At 43.7% G+C, this 21,154-nt stretch overlaps 2 protein-coding genes and 1 long non-coding RNA gene across 3 annotated transcripts; all 3 read left to right on the top strand.

Moving 5' to 3' along the window:
• On the top strand, positions 1-1,214 carry LOC117853596 (protein ALP1-like). Its single transcript, XM_072293462.1, has 3 exons — positions 1-387; positions 469-694; positions 775-1,214. Exons 1-3 carry the CDS (start codon positions 7-9, stop codon positions 1,212-1,214), a joined length of 1,047 nt encoding a protein of 348 aa, XP_072149563.1. The 5' UTR covers positions 1-6.
• Positions 1,215-2,017: 803 nt separating this feature from the next.
• On the top strand, positions 2,018-3,146 carry LOC117853594 (uncharacterized). Its single transcript, XM_034735912.1, has 2 exons — positions 2,018-2,539; positions 2,631-3,146. The coding sequence occupies exons 1-2, from the start codon at positions 2,018-2,020 to the stop codon at positions 3,144-3,146; spliced, it is 1,038 nt and encodes a 345-aa protein (XP_034591803.1).
• Positions 3,147-8,376: 5,230 nt separating this feature from the next.
• On the top strand, positions 8,377-13,934 carry LOC117852386 (uncharacterized). Its single transcript, XR_004639825.2, has 2 exons — positions 8,377-9,379; positions 9,922-13,934. It is a non-coding gene; the product is annotated as an uncharacterized lncRNA (long non-coding RNA).
• The last annotated feature ends 7,220 nt before the right edge of the window (positions 13,935-21,154 follow it).

Genomic DNA, 21,154 nt, shown 5'->3' with positions numbered 1-21,154 from the left:
GCCCCCATGAGTGCTATGGACGAGGAAAGGCAAAAAAATTTGGACAGAATATATAACTGTAATGATGTAGAGTGTGTAAACATGCTTCGCATGAGAAGAGCCCCTTTCTTTAGGCTATGTAATTTGCTTAGGGGCAGGGACTTGCTTAGAGATACCATACATAGCAGTGTAGAAGAGCAAGTTGCTATGTTTCTCCATGTTGTTGGGCATAACCAAAGGTTTAGAGTTATCCATCAAAGTTGGAGGAGATCTGTAGAGACAGTAAGTAGACATTTCAAAGAGGTGTTGTATGCAATTGGTGAACTTAGGCATGAGATCATTAAGGCTCCATCAACTGAGACACCTCTTAAGATTAGAAACAGCTCAAGATGGTACCCATATTTCAAGGTAACTTAGTATCCTTATGACACACATAATGCATAATTCAGTAAAATTTTTGTAGATGATTGTGTTGTTGGGTTTATGTAGGATTGTGTTGGAGCTATAGATGGCACTCACATCTATGCTAGAGTCCCAGCTAAGATGCAATCAGCATTTAGGGGGAGGAAACACTATACAACTCAAAATGTCCTAGCTGCAGTGGACTTTGATTTGAAGTTCACTTATGTGTTGGCTGGCTGGGAGGGTTCTGCACATGATGCCACCATTCTAGCAGATGCACTAGAGAGAGAGGATGGTTTAAGGGTTCCAGAAGGTAATGAACTAAATTAGTTCCTTAAACCTAGTTACAAACTAGTTGACTGTAGAACTAATACCTGTTTATAATCTTTCTAGGGAAGTTCTATCTGGTAGATGCTGGATATGCATGCCGTCCTGGATTCCTACCTCCTTACAGGGGTACTAGATATCATCTTAATGAGTTCGGTGGTGGAAATTACCCAACCAATCCAAGGGAGCTGTTCAATTTGAGGCATTCTAGTCTGCGTGTTACGGTTGAAAGGGCTTTTGGGGCTTTAAAAAATAGATTTCGCATTATTGACAACAAACCTTTTCATCCATTCAAGACACAAGTGAAGTTGGTCCTTGCTTATTGCATCTTACATAATTGGATTCTGGGGCATGGACCTGATGAGGTTATTCCTCTTGAGTCCACATGGGAGCCTAATTCTGTTAGTGGACATGGGGTCCCTGTTGATGACAATGCAGCTTGGGCTTCTGTTAGAGATGAATGGGCTAATGAAATGTGGGCTAGTAGGGGTAATGCACATTTGTAGGCATTGGATAACTTTGCTACTGTGTTGTAATGTTCTGTTCCCTTTGTACCTTGAAACTTTGGACAACTGGTCTATGATGTTATGTTATTCCTGTTTCTTTCTCACATTGAGGCTTCGGCAACAATTCTATGATGATCTGTTATTCCTCTTTCTATCTCACTTTGAGGCTTGGACAACAATGCTATGATGTTTGTGTTATTCCTCTTTCTTTCTCACTTTGAGGCTTGGACAACAATGCAATGATGATCTGTTATTCCTCTTTCTATCTCACTTTGAGGCTTGGACAACAATGCTATGATGATCTGTTATTCCTCTTTCTATCTCACTTTGAGGCTTGGACAACAATGCTATGATGTTTGTGTTATTCCTCTTTCTTTCTCACTTTGAGGCTTGGACAACAATGCTATGATGACCCGTTATTCCTATTTCTTCCTTACTTTGAGTCTTGGACAAGTGTGCTATGATGATATATGCATTCTGTTAGTTATCCATGAGGCTTTGGGCTATATGCAATGATGATCTGTTATTCCTGGTAGTTGTCCATGAGGCTTTGGGCTATATGCAATGATGATCTGTTATTCCTGTTAGTTGTCCATGAGGCTTTGGGCTATATGCAATGATGATCTGTTATTCCTGTTAGTTATCCATGAGGCATTGGGCTATATGCAATGATGATCTGTTATTATTGTTTGTATATGCATTGTTCTATACATATTGCGCATACATAAGGCTGTGGGCTGTATGCAATGATGTTTTACTGGTTCCTGAGGCAATGGGCAACATGCAATGATGTTTACTAGGACATGGCACAAGTGAATGGTCAGTTTGACCTGCTGGAGGAACTTGAGGCTGCTGAGGTTGCTGCCCAAGCTGCCATCCATGCTGGTGGCCAGGCTGCCGCAGCTGCTGGCGGCCAGGCTGCAGCTCAACCTGCTGCCCAGGCTGCACCTGAAGCTGGTGCCCAGGCTGCCGCAGCTGCTGGAGGCCTGGCTGCAGGTGTTGGTGGTGCTGGGCAGCAACCCAGGGCTGCCATGAGGTGGACTAATGTGATGTCTGCATTTGTGCTATGCCGGTTCTGTCAACTGATCTCTACTGGTGTCAGAACTGACAAGGGGTTCAAGGAAGTGCACTTGAACCAAGTTGCCAAGAGTGTGGTTGAGTTCTCAGGGCTTGAGGTCACAGGGACTCAGGTCTACAACCACTTGAGGAAGTGGAGACAGAGGTGGGTCAGGGTGATCAAGCTGAGAGAGCTGAGTGGTGCACTGTGGGATGATGACAACTTCATGATCACTTTGGAGGATGAGCACTACAAGGGCCATGTGCAGGTAATGATCTGACCATCTGTTCACTAATATTTGTACAATTATCTGACCATCTGTCAAGATGAACTAATAGCATATGTTGTTTGCATTTCAGGCACACCCAAAGGATGCTGAACTGTTGAACAAGCCCATTGAGAACTACCAGCAGATGGAGGTGATCTTTGGGAATGGGTTGGCAACAGGGAAATATGCTATGGGATCCAGTGAACCTTTGGGGTCCCCTTTTGACTTTGCAGATTCAGAGAATGACCACATTAAGCTGGATGATATGGCAGGTAAGGGACAACCTGCTGGTCCTCTGGGTTCAGAAGGAGGGAACAAGAGGAAGAGGTCCATGCTTAGTGAGGGGGACATTTTGGTGATGCAAGGTATGACTGAAGCTGTTAACAATGTTGCCAATGCCATTATTCAGACCAAGGTAGAGGATGTGCACCCTGATCTCTATGATGCTATCATGTTCATGCCTGGTTTCACTGATGAAGAACTGATGTCTGCCTATGAACACCTTCTTGGCAACAAGGCTCATGGTACTGCATTTGTCAAGATGAATGATTCCCACATGGTGCTGTGGTTGAAGACCTACTTGGCAAAGCACTTCTACATGGACTGAGGCTCTAGTGCACAGGCCTACTTTTGTGTAGTGACTATTCTTTTGTGCAGTGACTGCTGATCAGATGGTGGCTTCTTTTTGTGCATGAGCCTCCTGGTCTACTCCTTCATTCTTTTGTGCAGTCAGGCTAACCCTGTTATGTTAGGTGCCTCCTGGTAGATGATTTGTGACTGAACAATGATTCATCAGATGTGATGACTGTGTGACTGGTGATGACTGAGCATGTGCCCATTGCCTATGATGGTGATGTGTTGATTTTGAACATATGCCATTGCCTGTGATGTTGCTGTTGCTTTATTGTTATTTTGATTCTGAGCATATGCTTGTTGCCTTTTATGGTCCTGTGTTGGTTCTGAGCATATGCCCATTGCCTATGAGGTTGCTGTTGAGTTGTTGTTATTTTCATTCTGAGCATATGCCCAATGCCTATGATGCTGCTGTAGTGCCTGCCCTTGCTTTGTTGCTTTCATGTCATGCCATATGCCCAAGTTTGTGCAGGTACTTGTGCTGCCTTGTCAATGTTGCTGCTGTTTTGATGTTGCATAGCTTCTGTTGTCCTCATTACTGTCATTTTAGCACTTCTAGTTGCATATAATTCAGAATTTGAGGTCATTGGCCTTTTATCATGAGCAGTAAATTCCTGATTCAGTCATTTATCTCAATTATGTCCTAAATCATGTCATTTTGCAACATTATTTCATCTAATGATCTGAGCATGAGCCCTTTGCCAATGATCTGTCATTATTTTTTCTGAAATTTAGCGCTTGTTGTCACTACTATTTGTAAGTACAATTGGACTTTGTAGAGTTCTAATTGCTGTCATTTTGCTACTTCCTTTAACCTCTACCTGAATCTGAGCATGAGCCCTTTGCCAATGATCTGTCAATCTTTTTTCTGAAATTTAGCACTTGTCAGGTTATTTGGTGGTACAATTGGACTTTGTTCTGTGCTAATTGCTGTCATTTACCTACTTCCTCTAACCTATTCCTGAATCTGATCAGTAGCACATTGGCAATGATCTGCCATTTATGTTTTCTGAGCATTAGCACTTGTTGTCAGGTTATTTGTAAGTACAATTGGACTTTGTTCTGTGCTAATTGCTGTCATTTTGCTACTTCCTCTAACATGTTCCTGAATCTGAGCATTAGCCCTTTGCCAATGATGTGTCATTTTTTTTTTCTGAAATAGAGCACTTGTCAGTTTATTACACTATACAATTCGACTTTGTGCTGTGCTAATTGTTGTCATGTAGCTACTTCCTTTGCCAATGATACTTAGCACTTGTTCTCTGAAATTTAGCACTTGTTGTCATGTTATTTGTAAGGCCAATGATACTTTGTGTTGTCCATTTTGTAGAACACATGGCGTGGTACGTTGTCACTGTTGGTCATCACACTGGAGTCTACTGCAGTTGGGAGGCTTGCCATGATCAGGTGAATGGATTCAAGGGAGCATGCTACAAGAAGTACAAGACCAAAGACGAAGCGATGGAAGCTTTTCATGGTGCCAAATTTCAACCTACTGAGCTACCGGCGCAACCTCGACCTATTATCAACAATGCCCAATGGGACTGTAAATATATGTTCATGTTATTAGAGGCTTTAATTATCTTAGTTCAAGCTGTAATAATTGTGGTTTTAGTTTCAAAGTCTAAGTAATTTTAGTTTAGTTACAAACTCTACTTTCCTCATAAACTATGTTCAGCTAGGTAACTTCACCTCCTCAATGCAAGTGGTGATTCGAACTCCCTCTATGCGACCAACCAAACAACGTCTCTTTTTTGAATTTTAGATTCGTACGTGCAACCAATCACCGTATCTTCGCAGCCTGGTTCAACTCAAACGACAACCAAACACGACTTGGTTGCATCCCTAGATCCTGGTTCCGGCCAGCCAGGTTCCCTGGTGCGAGCCAAGCTCCTCAGGGAAGACAACCAATCACACCCGTAAGGAACGCTGGGAGGCAATGTCTCATGAAGAACAGTGGGCAGAAATCCAACGAGAGGCCAGTGAGTGGTTCAAGAAACAAGCCGAATTAAAAAAAGGCAAGGGAGATGGAGCCACCGCCAGTAAGTCGGCGAGATTTAAAGTTTTTTATCAGGATGGAAGAAGGAGCCAAGAAAAGGATACCACTCTTGTCAAACTATGAACGGGCTCTAGTAAAGGCTGATGAAAAGGATAAAAGGAAAGAAAAATCATCCTCCAGCGGTCCAGTCCCCGACCTCAGCCATTTATCAAAAAAAGATGCTCAACGGGTAAAAGCAATGCCCTTGGATCAACAAGCAAATGTATTGAAGTTCATGGAAGAAACAGGTCTGGGACTTGATGAATGCATAGGGCAAGTTGAGACGCCAACTGCACCGCCCCCTGAGCCGAAGTGGCCTTATGAGCTAGGCAAACCTCTAGTAAAGCCTTCATTGGTACGGAAGCTATCAACAAAGATGTACGAATTCCATCAATGGTACATGATGGCATCCGCCGACTCGAGGGAGATGATCGGCATGAAGGTAAAACCGATAGATTTTCACGGTGAAGGGGAGAAAGTGCTGTGGCTAGACTTCAAGGATATATACGAAGTGTACCATCATGATGCCCTGGACGTCTCTCTGATCAGCGCTTGGATTCTGTAAGTGTCCGTTTATCTCTACATGTAAATTTTGGCGTGCGTCACCGTACTAACTTCATCTTCCATTTCATGTAGGATGCTAATTCAGACATGCCGCCGAGATGCGTACCTACATATAGGCTTCATGGATCCATCTGTAGTTAACCAACAACAGATACAATTAGCGCCGGAAAAAACCTTTGCGGAAATATACAATTTCCTACACAAACAAACATTCAAGGATTTCATACTACTTCCATACAACTTCAAGTAAGTGTGTGTATACCGTCTACTTTCGATGTCTTTTTCCTTATCTCTACATGTTAGTTAGCTCTAATATGTATGAACATTTTACGCACGCAGCTTCCACTGGATCCTTATTATAATTGAGCCTGAAAGAAGCCACATCACTGTCTTTGATTCGTTAAGGAAAGATCCAGTGGACTACCAAGAATTGCAAGACATGCTAGGCTTGTAATAATTCTGGACCTTTATCTCTATGCAAAAATTTATTTTCTAAATTTTATCCCTGTTACACTATGTCATTCATTATTCTAATCCGCAGCGCATGGAAACAATTCATAAGGACACACAAAGGTCCATTCAAAGAAAATCTTACATGGAACACAGACTTCCCGGTACGTATGCAGTCTGCACATTTATTACATTGTATAACACGAATATTTCATAACTTATTTTTTTCCGCACTGAAGTGCTTAAGACAGGAACCCGGGAATAATCTATGTGGCTACTACATCTGTGAGCACATGCACAGTTTTTTGGGACCCAAGGGACCGAAGATGACGCCGCACAACTTTAAAGTACGTAAAATAAATATATTACTAGTTAATTATTTTCTAGCTCCTTATATGTATTTGTTCATGTAACATTCACAAATTTCTAAATTATAGATGTTAAATATTCAACAAGGACTCTTGAAGGAAGAAAGAGTAGCGGCAATATGTGAAGGTCTCATTGGATTCATAATGGACGAGGTGGTAAATCCAAAAGGAGAATTTTATTACGATGGACGACAATTAGACACTCCGATCAGCAACACCACGACCGGAAGATTGTAGGAAGATACTTTGATTTATTTGTATATATAATACGCGCTAATTATGATCGATTTGTACTAAGCTAGAGTTGAATTGTGTATATGAATTGTGTATAAGGATTGTGTATATATATAGTAATTGTATAATTACAAATTCCATTCGTTTAAATACTAGTTGATTTCATTCTAAAAAAATCTCAACTACAAGGTTAACAAATTAAAAGGCCGCGATACTACGTATACGTGATGCATGCATGAAAAATTCAGGCGTCACGGCAGTGCCATGCAAGCGCCATTTAGTTCCGGTTGGAATCGAGCCGGGACTAAAGGGGACCCCTTTAGTCCCGGTTGGGAAATCCAACCGGGACTAAAGGGGGACCTTTACTCCCGGTTAAAAGATCCGGGACTAAAGACCCCCCCCTTTTGTCCCGGTTGGTTTATCCTGGATGGATATCCGAGAGATATGCACCCTACCAACCGGGACTAAAGGCCAATTCTCTACCAGTGATGCTTCAACATTTTTTAACATTTTCTTATAGCTGATTCAACAATCCGTGAACCTGATTCAACATTTCGAGTAGGCTAATTCAACATTTCATGAGGGTCGGGTATTTATTTATGGTTGGCTTGAGGGAATATGTATTTATTTATAGTTAGATTGCTCCCTAACCTTATTTTAGCTATTCATCCGCCGTACTACGGATCTCAAATACTGAAAACCATGCAACATAAAAAACTTGCAGTCAAAACTCGAACGAGGCTACCAAACATAAGCCTTATAGCCTGTCAAGTTGTCTAGGTCCATACAGCCTACAAAACGAACATCCTAGAACCCGATTCAGAGCCCTGAGGCTTCCCCGTCCACATCATTCATCGTTATAACCTCCGGTTTTTGGCTGCCTAGAGACCCTGGGACCGACCGGCAGCTTGCATTGACCAAGCCGTTGATTTTTAGCGCCTGGCGTCATCTGCCTGGCCCAGGGTCGCAACGAGATAGTAATTAGTCGGTAGGCATACGGAATTTGATTGGTTGAGGTTTAGGCACATTCGCACATGATGATGGTGCAGCTTCATCAGTCATCTCTACATTCGATTTAAGAGCAAGGGGGTGTTTGGATTTTTACTCCAGACTAAAATTCATGTCACGTTGAATATAGACTAATTAGGAGAACTAAACATTAGCTAATTATAAAACTAATTACACAGATGGAAGTTAATTCCCGAGACGAATCTATTAAGCCTAATTAATCCATCATTAGCACATGTTTATTGTAGCACCACATTATCAAATTATGAATTAATTAGGTCTAATAGATTCGTCTCGCAAATTAGCCTCCATCTGTGCAATTGGTTTTGTAATTAGTCTATATTTAATACTCCTAATTAGTATCTAAACATTTGATATGACATGAATTTTATGAGCTCCTAAAGAAACAAAGCCTAAAAACGAAGCAACATAATAGTGGCCGGCTGCTTCGACATCTGGCAAGAGTAACGACAGCGATGAGCTGCTAGTAAAACGGCAAGCGCAGTGAGATGCGCCGCTTCTACAGAGAGGGCACCCTAAAATCTAGATTTGCACTAGATTTGCATTGCAAAAACGCCAAAACGGGCACAACGCTCTAGCAACCTCATTCTTCCGTTTGCCGGAGCTCAGCTCAGAGAGTTTCTTGCACCAGGCACCAATCCGTGATTATCCTCAGCTTCCTGCTCCTGCAATGCACTTCCTGGCGACAGAACCAACTTGTGCATAAGAACACTTGCCATGACCTGGCGGCAGCTCAGGAAGAAGGCACGCCGTGCTCTAAAGAACACTGATGAGGAGTAAAGAGAGGGCAGCGAGAAGTCTTCATCCGGCCCAACTGGCCTGCGACGAGTCCAGCCCAAGTGGCATGTATGTGTGCGTGTGGTCGAGCGTGGCCTGTATAAAGGCAGAAGCCTAACTCTGAAACATCAACGATGAACTAATGCTCTGAACTGAATATCTAAACCCTGTTCTTCCTCATGGTTCCTCCTGTGCTGCTTCCAAATCCCCAAATCCCCTTGCTAATCCTACCAAATCCTCTTCTCGTTGAGCAAGTTCATCACAATTGGTATCCAAAGCCACTTAACCCCATTTTTTTCCCCAAATAGTTTGAGTTCTTCATCCTACCGCCCGTGCGCAAGCCGATGAAGGTTGAAATTCAGATGGCGAATTCGCTAAAGGATCTCGCGAAGAAGTTCGAGGGGTTCAATTTGGTGATGCAGCAGATCCTTGACAAGGTCACTGGACTTGAGTCATGGAAGACGACGGCGGACAAATCGATGGGTACGTTGCTATCCAAGGCGGACGACACGGTGTCATGCCTGCACTGACTTGAGACCGCACCACCACCACAGCAGCAGCCACTGCTGCAACTGCCGCTACCACCACCATCGTGGGTGAATCCCATCGACCTCAACCTTGCTCCACCATCGGCGTCACGCCCACCTGCGGCGACCTTGGAGCGGCCCAGCGGGCACCGCATCGATAACAGCCACCGGGATGTTGGCGGTGGGATCCTTGGATCTCCCCCGCCACGCCCAGTCACGGGTATGTCACACACTCTCCCTCCTCAACCACCCGATCCTTCTTGCGATGCTAGACAGAGTCCTATTCATTTTGCTCACGTACCCAAACTAGAATTCCCCAAGTTTAATGGTGAGAATCCCAGGTTCTGGAAGGATAGGTGCGAGCTATACTTTGATGTGTACAGTGTTAGTGATGCCTTGAAACCCCACTTTGTTGCTCTCAATTTTGATGGGCCAACAGCTGCTTGGCTTCAAACATTCAAGGTCAGAGGCCGTGTTCAGAGTTAGGAGGCTCTCCACACTGTGGTTTGTGATCGGTTGGATCACGACCAGTACCAGCTTCACAGGAAACATTTAGATAACCTGAAACAAATTGGGTCGGTAGAACAATACCATGCAAAATTTGAGTAGTTAGCCCATAACATTCTGCTATACAATAGTGCTTATGATGATGGCTATTCTGTTACTCGTTTCCTTGGTGGTCTTAAAGAAGAAATTAGAGCCCCGATTGCTTTACATGAACCCAAAAACTTGGATACTACTAGTGCCTTGGCATTATTGCAGGAAGAAGTGGAAATGTCTCATCAGAAGCACTAATTCAAAACTAAGAATAAGGGGTTTGGCAAATCTGGTAGCAGGGGTTTCACTACCAGTGACAAAGCCAAATCTCCTTACAAGAAAGAAGATGTGAAGAAAGGAGATAGAGCACCAACCCAAGAAAAGTGGGCAGCGATCAAGGCTTCCAGAAAGGCTAATGACTTGTGCTATACCTGTGGAGAGAAATGGACCGGGCGAAATCACAAATGTCCTGATCAGGTTCCCATTCATATGATTCAGGAGCTTATGGAAATGTTTCAGTTGGATGACTGCTCGAATGGTGAGGAGGATAGCTCTAACCAAACTGATGAAGTTATCATGACTGTGAAAGAAGATCAACCTGATCAGGAAAAGCAAAAAAGAGAAGAACAATTCGATTTAAAGGCTTCATTGGCAAGCAAGAAATTCTTATTTTGCTCGATTCAGGAAGCGTGGGAACATTTGTTAGTGACAAGCTGGTCTCCTCTCTTGGACTGCAAAGCAAATCTTGTGAACAACTCCAGTTCACCACTGCTGATGGTAGTCCAATGAACTCTGACAAGTTCATTCGAAACATGCAGTTGTTCATTTAGGGGCATACATTCTCTTACGATGCCAGAGTACTACCACTCAAGTGTTTTGACATGATCATCGGTGCAAATTGGTTGAAGGACCACAACCCCACTTGGACCCATTGGAAGAAGAAAATCATGAGGTTTCCTCATTCACCAGACAAATTCAGTTGAAGGGAATCAGGAACACAAAGCTGCCTTGCACTAACATTATCCCTAGAAAGCTTAAGGGACTGTTAAGAAGAAAAGTAGTAACAAATTGTGTCCTAGTGAATGCAATGTGCCCATCAGCTACTCCACAAGTTACAACGACTACAGTTGCCCAACAATCTGCTATTGCACCAGCGGAGCCCCTATTCACTCTCTCTGACAATACAATGGTTCCTCCTCCTGTTCAAGATCTATTGATTAAATATGAGTTCTTATTCAAGGAGCCTACGGATCTACCTCCAACAAGAGACTGTGATCATTCTATACCTTTTCTTTCGGGTGCTCAGCCAGTAAATGTCAGACCTTACAGATACTCCCCTCAACAGAAAAATGAAATTGAACAACGGATTAGTTCAATGTTGAAATCTGGAGTAATATCTCATAGTAGTAGCCTTTTTGTCTCACCTATGCTTTTGGTGAAAAAGAAGGATGGTTCTTGGAGATTCTGTATTGACTATAGACACCTCAATGCTCTCACAGTGAAGAATAAACATCCCCTACCAGTTTTGGATGAGCTTCTAGATGAACTATCTGGAGCCAAGTGGTTTACAAAATTGACTTCAGATCGGGTTATCATCAAATCAGGGTGTCCCCAGGGGAAGAGTTCAAAATGGCATTTAAAACACATAGTGGTGCATATGAATTCAGAGTAATGCCTTTTGGGCTTACCAATGCTCCTGCAACTTTTCAAGGTGATATGAATAAAATTTTTGCCCCTCTACTCAGGAAACATGTTCTGGTTTCCATGGATGACATATTAGTGTATAGTTCATCTCTAGAAGAGCATGTCCAACACCTAGACCAAGTTCTGCAAATTATTCAAGAACATCAATTTTGCATTAAGAAATCAAAGTGTGTGTTTACTCAACAAAAACTTGAATATTTAGGCCATCTGATTTCTGCTGATGGTGTATCAACTGAACCATCAAAGATACAAGGTGTCACCAATTGGCCAGTTCCCAAATCAATCAAATAACTAAAGAGGATTCTTGGGGTTAACAGGTTATTACAGATGATTCATTAAGCACTACAACATGTCAAGTAAACCTCTAACCAACATGTTGAAGAAAGGGGTTCATTTTCGGTGGACCAGTTTGGCTCAAAATGCTTTTGAACTTCCGAAGCAAGCCTTAGTTCAAGCTCCAGTGCTGGCCATTCCAAACTTCAACAAGCAGTTCATAGTTGAAATAGGTGCAAGTGAATTAGGAATTGGAGCTGTTGTAATGCAAGATTGCCACCCAATTTCTTATTTGAGCCAAACACTATGTGATAAAAACAAAGGTTCTCCACTTATAAAAAAGGATGCATGGCAGTCCTACTAGCTGTTGAGAAATGGAGATCGTACCTTCTTGGATCGTACGTTCTTGGACAGGAATTTCTCATTGGAACTGATTATAGAAGTCTACGATTTTTGACTGAACAAAGGGCCACCACTAAGTTATAGAAAAAGACACTTCTCAAGCTTATGGACTTGAACTTCAAAATACAGTACAAGAAGGGGTCTTCCAATGCAGCAACTGATGCTCTCTATAGGTGCCCAAATCATTCTATCTTACATGTTGTATCTGTGAGTAACCCTTCTTGGATGCATAATCTGCAGGAAGGCTATTTGGATTATCCTGAAGACAAACAGTTGCTCATTGAGCTTGCTATTATGTCACCCAATGAAAAAAGTGTTTTCTCTTCAGAATGGCTTAATCAGATGCAAGGGCAGAGTCTGGATCGACAACAACAAGTTGCACAGACTCACATGCTGCAGTCCCTTCATAGTAGTGGTATTGGGGGTCACAAAATTAAATATATGTTTGCTTGGCCCAAATTGAAAGCTGCAGTTTCTTCCTTTGTGCAAGCTTGCCAAGTCTGTCAACAAGCTAAAGTTGAGTATGTTAAGCTTCCAAGGCTTCTACAGCCTCTGCCAATTCCAGAACAAGCTTGGGCCACAGTGAGTCTATATTTCATAGAAGGACTGCCTAAATCTGGGAAATTTGATGTGATTCTAGTTGTTGTGGACAATTTCTCAATATATGGACATTTCATTCCCATGTCGCACCCTTATACAACATTGCAAGTGGCCTAATTATATCTTGATCATGTGTACAAACTACATGGCTTACATCAAGCTATTATTTCTGACAGAGATTGAGTGTTCACAAGCAATGTTTGGCAGGAACTGTTCAAGCTTACTGATACCCAACTGTTGATGACCTCATCATACCACCCACAGACTGACGGCCAAATTGAATGCTTGAATCAATGCCTGGAAGCTTGCCTTCGCTGTACAATGCATTCCTGTCCACGACAATGGAGTAAGTGGCTTGCTCTTGCGGAATATTGGTATAACACATCCTACCAAACTACCATGGGTCATACTCATTTTGAAGTCCTTTATGGTCAGACACCACGCCATTTTGGCATTACCAATCTACAAGAATGTACAGTTCTAGACTTGGAGAGTTGGCTTAAAGAAAGGAACCTGTTAACACAATTAATTCAACAACAACTTCTGAGAGCACAACAGAGGATGAAGGCTCAGGCTGACTCTCAGAGATCTGAAAGGGAATTTCAGGAAGGTGACATGGTTTATCTAAAGCTCCAACCGCACCTACAATCATCAGTAGCTCCTCGAGGTAACAACAAGCTGTCCTTCAGGTTTATGGCCCTTAAAAAGTGCTCAAGTGAGTTGGTGTTGTTGCTTACAAACTTGAATTGCCACCACAAGCTCAAATCCATCCAGTGATTCATGTAGCACAATTGAAGAAGCATGTACCAACTATGACAGAGGTGAGCCTCTGTTTGCACTGACCCTGAACAACCTGTGTTGCCGATGGCCATTTTAGACCACAAGTTCGTGCCCAAAGCTGGAGCAACAACAGCACGCATTCGCGTGTAGTGGGGTGACCTTCCCGTGCACATGTCCACTTGGGAAGACGAAGCTGATTTGAAGATATGCTTCCCAATAGTAGTAGCTTGGGGGCAAGCTGCTTTGCAAGGGGGCAGCAATGTCATGATCCGGTGGTAGCTCAAGAAGAAGGCACACTGTGCTCTGAAGAACGCTGATGAGGAGTAAAGAGAGGGCAGTGAGAAGTCTTCATCCGGCCCAAGTGGCCTGTATGTGTGCGTGTGGCCGAGCGTGGCCTGTATAAAGGTAGAAGCCTAACTCTGAAACATCATCCATGAACAAATGCTCTGAACTGAATATCTGAAGCCTCTTCTTTCTCATGGTTCCTCCCTCCCGTGCTGCTTCCAAATCCCCAAATCCCCTTCTAATCCTACCAAATCCTCTTCTCGTGTTGAGCAAGTTCATCATACTGTACACCACAACTCTGCCAGCAGCCTCTCCGGTCATGCTTCCACCGGTGGGACCAGTAAGTTGTAATTGTACCTATCTAGGCAAATGGGTTAGATAAAGCAACGACGAGTTTTTCATCATTGCTGTCACGATGTCACCTGGCCCTAGAGGATGACAAAAGTATTTACAGTTCCCAGTTCTCACATTGAAAACATAAAGAACTTCTTAGTTTCTGATCCATAAACCCCACAGGCTGGGCAGCACGTACTACTAAATGTGTTAAACAATGCGTGTTTCTTGTTGCTCATACACATGCCGACTATGGATTCAAGCTATTTTTGTTCTCGATACCCTTCAAGCAACAACACAAATAAAAAAACAGATGGTGTAAATACTTGCATTTTCACAAAAGAGCAGGCATGTGTTATCATCAGTTTTCTTCCTTTTTCCTAGGTTATTACTATCTCTAGTAAGTAATAATTTGTTATTAATTAGACAATAACCAGAGGAAAACAATCACCCTTGGGGATAGGCAACACTCCTCTACAGTTTATTGGCTTAGAGCATCTCCAACAGCTTTGGTAAAATTGAATACCTAAAATTTGTTTTAGGTATAGGAGAGAGAAGATTTTTAGATAACTCTTGTGCTCTTCTCCAACAGTTTTGGTAAAATTGGATACTTATATTTCATTCAAGGACTAATCCAGAAATGAAACCTTCTTCAGGGCTAATTTGCAAAATTGATTTCTTCTCTCCTTATCCTCTTCCATCCCTGGCCGCCTATCGTACTCCTCCCCCACTGTCGTTTTCTTCCCAGCCATCGCCGCCCTCTAATCCTCCGTGCGTAGCTGCTCTCACTGCGCAGCCCACCGCTCTCCCCATGTTGGCCCGTCGCTGCTTAGCTCGTGCTAGGTCACCACCGCTCCCCTCCACCGCTCTCCCCTCATCACGCCCCCCATGCTCCGCCTACGTCAGCCCACCACGATTCGCCTCCGTCTCCAAACTGAATCCACGCCTCCACCCCCAACCCACATTGGCCACGGCTCCCCCGCCCCGCATCGGCTGCCGCACCCCAATCTCACATAGGCCGCCACTCACCCGCCTCGCGTCAGCCATCGTCATCACCCCCCTCGGTGAATCAAAGGCAAGTGGCCACAAATCGGAGCGAGCAATGATGAATCAGAGGTGGGTGGCCTCGAATCAAAGCGGAGGAGAACAAATCGGCAACTTGAAGCGTTGCCACCTCCTCGCCTCCTCCTTCCCACTACCGCTGGGCAGCTCGCCAGCGCCCGGACGAGCAACATGACAGCCAGCGGCTCGGGGGGGGGGGGGGGTTCGCACGATGGGTGGCACTGCGTGGGGCCATGATGGATGGAGAGGTGAGGAAAGACGGTGTGGCGAAACTGCCTAAATTAACCTGGCTAAAGTGCACTTATGTTGCCTAACACGCGATCATGCACCTTAAACAAGTCAACTTAGTCGTCCGTCGGATTTCATCCGATAAACCACATATACATTATCGAGAAGCATTGCTCACACGAAGGTGAGTGGTTACAAAGATTACAACTTTCCCACATCATTAACATAGATCAACAATTTATTACACCAGGGTTTAGAACTTCAGACAAAGTTTGCACGGTTTCAAACGATGAAGAAGTAAAACATGCGGAAGCTAAATGTTGATACATAATAACATGGCGAAGCCGACAATGATATCAATTCCCACGATCCTTGCTGTGTGAGGACGGTTTCCACTCGACCGTCCAAACCGGAGGGAGTTGAGTCAGCCAAGTCAAACTGGCAACCATATCCTCAAAATCAGCACTACCTGAAAACATAGCCATAAGCAAGGCTGAGTATACTAATACTCAGCAAGACTTAACCGTTGGGTGGTAACTACTCCACCAACTCCTAGACATGCAAGGCTTTTTGGCTGGGGGTTTGTTTTGCAAAAAGCACCTAAAGTAGATCCTTGCTTTCAAGTTTTAGCATCAGGTTCTAGTCGATTAACCATTCTAGGTAAGCACCTATTCTAAGCAAGCATGTGAGCAAACAATTTAATCAAGCATCAGTATTAACCATCGTACTTTGTTTCTCTTCTTACTCAGTGCAGAAGTGGGTGAAAGCAGTCTCAAACTGTGAGAGGCAGATGATTCGAATTGAGTTTCTTAACCTTGCAAGGTGAACCTAATCCCATGATATTGCGTACCACGACGGGTCCACACATGTCAGCCGTCCCCATCAATTCCTAGGCACGTGGCCAGGGCCCACTTCCCTTGGATAAAATGCCCCAAGATCTCGAAACATTGTCGTACCATGACTGCACTTGTACCCACATGGTGCACCAGGAGAAACTCCGTTTCAGAGAGAGCGGGGAGTATGCCCACGTCCCAGTTCAATCAGGTACTAGGTTTGCCTATCCCATACTAGGTATGAGATTAGTACTTTCAAACAATTGACCACAACTCTAAACATATTTTGACCTTAGCATCTTTTCCTAGACAGACGGGGCAACACCACCAAGTTGGAACCAATCCCGACCCCGTCCGTCATCCTTATAGTTGTAGCAAGAGCAGGCAAGCAACTCCTGTAACTCGCGAGTGACAGGAAATCACTCGACTTTTACCCAATCCTATTTAGCATTGCGTCTTCTCATCCTAACATACTAGTATTTAGCACATAGGTACCTAGGATCATACAACTAAGGTTTCAAGCAACTCCTATAAACTTAATGCACAAACATAACTAGCATAAGTAGTGCATAATTTTAGAAATCAGGGTTATGCTCCGGGGCTTGCCTTCATGAACTATGTTAGTGGGAGAGTCGCTGGCAGCTTCTGGGATCTCCTACTCGGTCTCGACGTGGTGCAGCTCTGCAGATCCTTCCTCGGTAGCAGGCATCAACTCGTAGGTTCCGTCTGCGAGGTTCGCTTCTATACGAGATGCATATGCAATGTTCAAGTTTCACAAGTTTGCGATCAAGATGCATTTCAAGTTGAAAAGACATATTAAGTGCAATTATCACTACACTTCGATAAACATTAATCTTTATATACTAGATGAGTAATTTCATGTTTTAAACCTCGAGTATATTTGATGGTGATTGTATACACATATAATATTTTACAACTTAGACTTCACAAGAAAGGTGGGCTCACTCTAGGGTTGCTTAAGGTTTATTTGAAAATTTATCCTATTTCTGAATGTTTTTCTGTACCTCTTCCAATTTACTATTTTAACCTTACTATTACTTAATGTTTTCTTTTATTCATTTAAACCAGTTCATCTTTCAAATTTTGTTTCCATTTTCAAACAGCAACATATGACACTGATAATTTAGTAGTAACTCAGCCATGTCATCACTAAGCTACTGTAAAAATTTGGGATCCATTGGACTAGTACACAAATAATTAAAAAAAATTCATTACCCTAAGGTAGTATGCACTTAACTATTTTTATCTTGCCTTACACAGATATTTTGTTGCTGATATTTTAACAGTGAGTTACATAGATGCAACAGAGGCTTTGGTGAATTTTCCATGATTTTTGGTGAAGGCCACCTATTTTCCATATTTTCTATGATTTAAACTTGCAGAAAAATTTAAGCCTATTTCATCAAGTTTTGTTCAGTGACTGATATTTTTCCTAGCAAGTATGTTTCATTTGTGATCCAACAAAAGTGGTTTTGCATTTTTCTCTGCCTTAAACCATTTATTATGCAGAAAGTAAGATTCTTCACTAGCTTTCAAGGATAAAACTAAAACAGTGCCATAAACATCTAGGCCAGGATCCAAATCATTTTTCTAGGCACAAGCTTACTAAAAAAAGCTAACAAAAGTGGTTTTGCTATTTTACCAAATTTCTTTGGTTTACTATGCATTTAAAGGCTTAAGCAAGAAATAAAACCTAGAGAAATACATGTAACAGTGATATGTGCAACAATAATTTTTTTGTGAAACTTCACCGCTCACTGAATCTAACAAAAGTAGTTTGACATTTTTCTGAGTTTTCTACAAGTCTCTGTGCGTTTTCAAAGTTGCACTATTAATCTGCCATTTTAATTCAATTTAACCGAGACAACTTTACAGGTGGCCCCTTGAATCTTTTAAACAATCGCAAAAAAGGCCCTTACATCTTATGCTGAGGCCCCTGGATAAAATGAAGGCAATGCAGACCGGTCCTTGCGACGGCTGGCGGCGATCTCGACTAAAATCCGACGAACTTACGGCCTAATTGTGGGGGATAAGTAGCCGGGGTCGTGCGCGTGCTCACCTCGAGCAGGGTTGATGAAGGCGGCGGTGGTGGTGAGGGCTCGGAGAGGGTGAACGGCGTTGGGGAAGGAAACACGGGCGGCGGTGGCGGAGCTCGGGTGTTCCAGCGGCGACGATGTCGCTGGAGGGCAACAGGTGGTGGGGAAAGATTCGCGGGGCTGCTGGGAAGCTAGTGGGGGTGGTGGCGAGCGGCGGCACTACGTGGGTAGAGGCTCTCCATGGCAGGGTAGCGCGGCGGCTTGCGGAGCAGAGGAGTAGGCAAGGGGCGATGGCGTGGGTGAGCTCTCAGGCGGCGCAGTCCTGCCTTTTATAGGTCCGGGGAGGTGTGGAGGGGCGAGATGGGGTGAATGCTGGCGTCGGACGTGGTCGGAGGCGAGCAGGGGAGGAAGGCCGGGCGGTGCCATTGGCCGGCGGCGAGCATTGGCGGAAAGAAGTGGGGTTGTGGGGAGAAGATCTCCCGGCCATTGGCTTGGCACGATTGCAAGCGCGCAGGAGCGGCTTTGTTAGGCGAGCGGATTGACGGAGCTTGGTGCATGAGTTGTCGCTGTCAAGCAGCGGATTGGCGGAGGGAGCTTGGCTGGTGGAGGGCGACGGCGTGGCGGAGAGCTAGCGTGCGCGGAAGGTCAAGCGAGGCGGCGGGTTGTGCAGAGGAGATCACGGCCAGAGGATAAGGTACACTGGCGCGTGCATTGGGCGAGACTGGCACTGATGGGTCGCATCACGCCGGTGATAGGGCGAGCGAAGCTCACCGGTGGCACTGGGCCACGCGGCGGCGACGTGCTGGAGCATGCGGTGCGTGCTCTAGCGAAAGGGGTAATGTTTTGGCAGGGTTTATTTGAAAATTTTCAACTAAACTTGAAATTTGGCCTTTCAATGATTTGTTGTTCATAGGCTTCAACTTCTACAAAACGGTTGGGTCCAAAATCATGCTAGATTTGAAGATACAAGGCTTCAAAGTTTGGTGGAATGTTTTGGGCTGAGTTGACTGTTTTGGCTGACTTTGACTCAAGTTTTGGAAAGGTTCTGGTGAGTTTTGGGCCCAGATCAATTAATTGAAGTTGTAATAGACTTGTAGCACTCAAACTTTTGTAAAGGATTTGGCTCGAGTTCAGTTTAAGTTTTGTGAGAAAACCTCATGCCAAGTTGCATATTTTTTTTACTGGTTCAGACTTAGAGCAGTTTGTGCTGTTTTTGAAGTTCCTACTAACTTTAGCCTAGGAGTTGAGCATGTTCTAGTGCGATTTAGCCCAGACTCATATTGCAAAACTTGTTCTTCAAGGTTTACTATAAAACTTTTGTAAAAGCTCCAACTCAAGTCCAGGTCTAGAATTTGAAATAACAGGAACTAAAGTACCCTACTCAGTACTGTTTTCAACACTTAGTGTTTTTGAAATGAGGTTGATTTGCCACTGAGTTTAAATCTAGTTTTTGAACCTCTTCCTCTCCAAATCACTAAAAGTGACAATAATAAAAGTTGTTTGGTTTGTAAAGTCCTACAACTCTTAGATTGATAAAAATTCAAGTTCCTATGTAAAATTTCATGTTTTGAAATGACCCCAAATTAAGCTTCTAAAGGGCATTTTTGACCTTTCAAGTGCTAAATTAGTGTCTAACCATCCTATTCAAGCTTAAGCAAGGTTAATTTAGCTAGAGTTGTCACAGACAGAGTCGAGGTTGTCCGGTGGCCTAATCAAGAAGCCGATCCCTTAAGCTCGCTGTCTAGCGCGCGACAGCACCGCCCAAGTGGTGGAGCCGGCTTCCACGGTAGGGCTCACCCTCGCTTTTACTTGATCTGCCCAGGAGGGGGAGGTGAGTTCGGGTGAGGCGACATGGCCCAAGTGGTGGAGCCGGCTTCCACGGTAGGGCTCACCCTCGCTTTTACTTGATCTGCCCAGGAGGGGGAGGTGAGTTCGGGTGAGGCGACATGGCGCACCGCTGGCGCCGGAGATGGAGATCGGGGGGCGGTGCATAGTGGGTGGAAGTTTCCACCAAGCGGCAGTTGAGCTTCCTGGGAGAGCAAAGAAATTTAGCAATTCATGAGTTGGATCGGTATATTTGCATATAGGAGAGAAAAATTTAGATCATAGCCTAAAAAATTTAGGGATAGCAATCCATCTAGCAAAGCTGTTGGAGCAGTTTTTTTTGCTATTTTTAAGGTATCCAAGATATCAATCCTGTTGGAGATACTCTTGTATATGATTGAGGAATAGATCATTTGAGTTATATTGTCACATCATGGAGTTCTCCAACTCAGTAAAAGTGGTTAACTGAACCACTTCCTCCCATTTTTGGACTAAAGACTCACTGGCACAACATCTAAACGTGCATTTCGTCAGATTGGTGCCATCCCTTAATTCTGCCACGTGGCATTTTACTCATTAATAAGGCCGGGGTGCACCTCCGAGAATTGAACAGCTAGGCTAGAGAATCCTAACCAGTTATATTCCTAGAATTTAATTTCTTTTCATTTCCAATTTGCCATCTAAAACCTAGGTACCTGAGCAGCCCGAACCAAACCTGAGCTTTTTCTGCAGCCGCTGTGAAAAAAAATGCTTTGACTACGTGGTTGTCTTGACAGGATGTGAATTCCGGATGAATCAATAACGGAAAGGCTCTAAACACTGCACCTAACTGTAAGGTCTGCTCATCTCTAGCTTGATGCTGATGCTTCTGCTCATGCATCTTCGGATCCAAACGTTCTATGTTTCAGTAAGCTGCAAGAATATTAAAAAAACAGAGGTTATGAAGCGAGAGATGCACAAACTGTAGCTTCTTTAAGTAATTAAAACTACTCTGTTTTTATATAATAATAGCTCTAGCTGAATAGATAGAAGAACATGTAATTCATGATATGGTGGGGCTAAAAAAATAGTTCTTTC

Source organism: Setaria viridis, chromosome 4 (assembly GCF_005286985.2).
Source record: "Setaria viridis chromosome 4, Setaria_viridis_v4.0, whole genome shotgun sequence".
NCBI lineage: Eukaryota > Viridiplantae > Streptophyta > Magnoliopsida > Poales > Poaceae > Setaria > Setaria viridis.
The sequence above is the reverse complement of the archived record's forward strand: the minus strand, read 5'-3'. Positions and strand labels throughout refer to the sequence as shown.

Coding starts and splice junctions, on each gene's coding strand:
- LOC117853594 (XM_034735912.1), top strand. CDS start 2,018: ATGGCACAAGTGAATGGTCAGTTTGACCTGCTGGAGGAACTTGAGGCT. Junction 2,540..2,630: donor ACTACAAGGGCCATGTGCAG/GTAATGATCTGA, acceptor TTTGCATTTCAG/GCACACCCAAAGGATGCTGA.
- LOC117853596 (XM_072293462.1), top strand. CDS start 7: ATGAGTGCTATGGACGAGGAAAGGCAAAAAAATTTGGACAGAATATAT. Junction 388..468: donor GATGGTACCCATATTTCAAG/GTAACTTAGTAT, acceptor GGGTTTATGTAG/GATTGTGTTGGAGCTATAGA. Junction 695..774: donor TGGTTTAAGGGTTCCAGAAG/GTAATGAACTAA, acceptor TAATCTTTCTAG/GGAAGTTCTATCTGGTAGAT.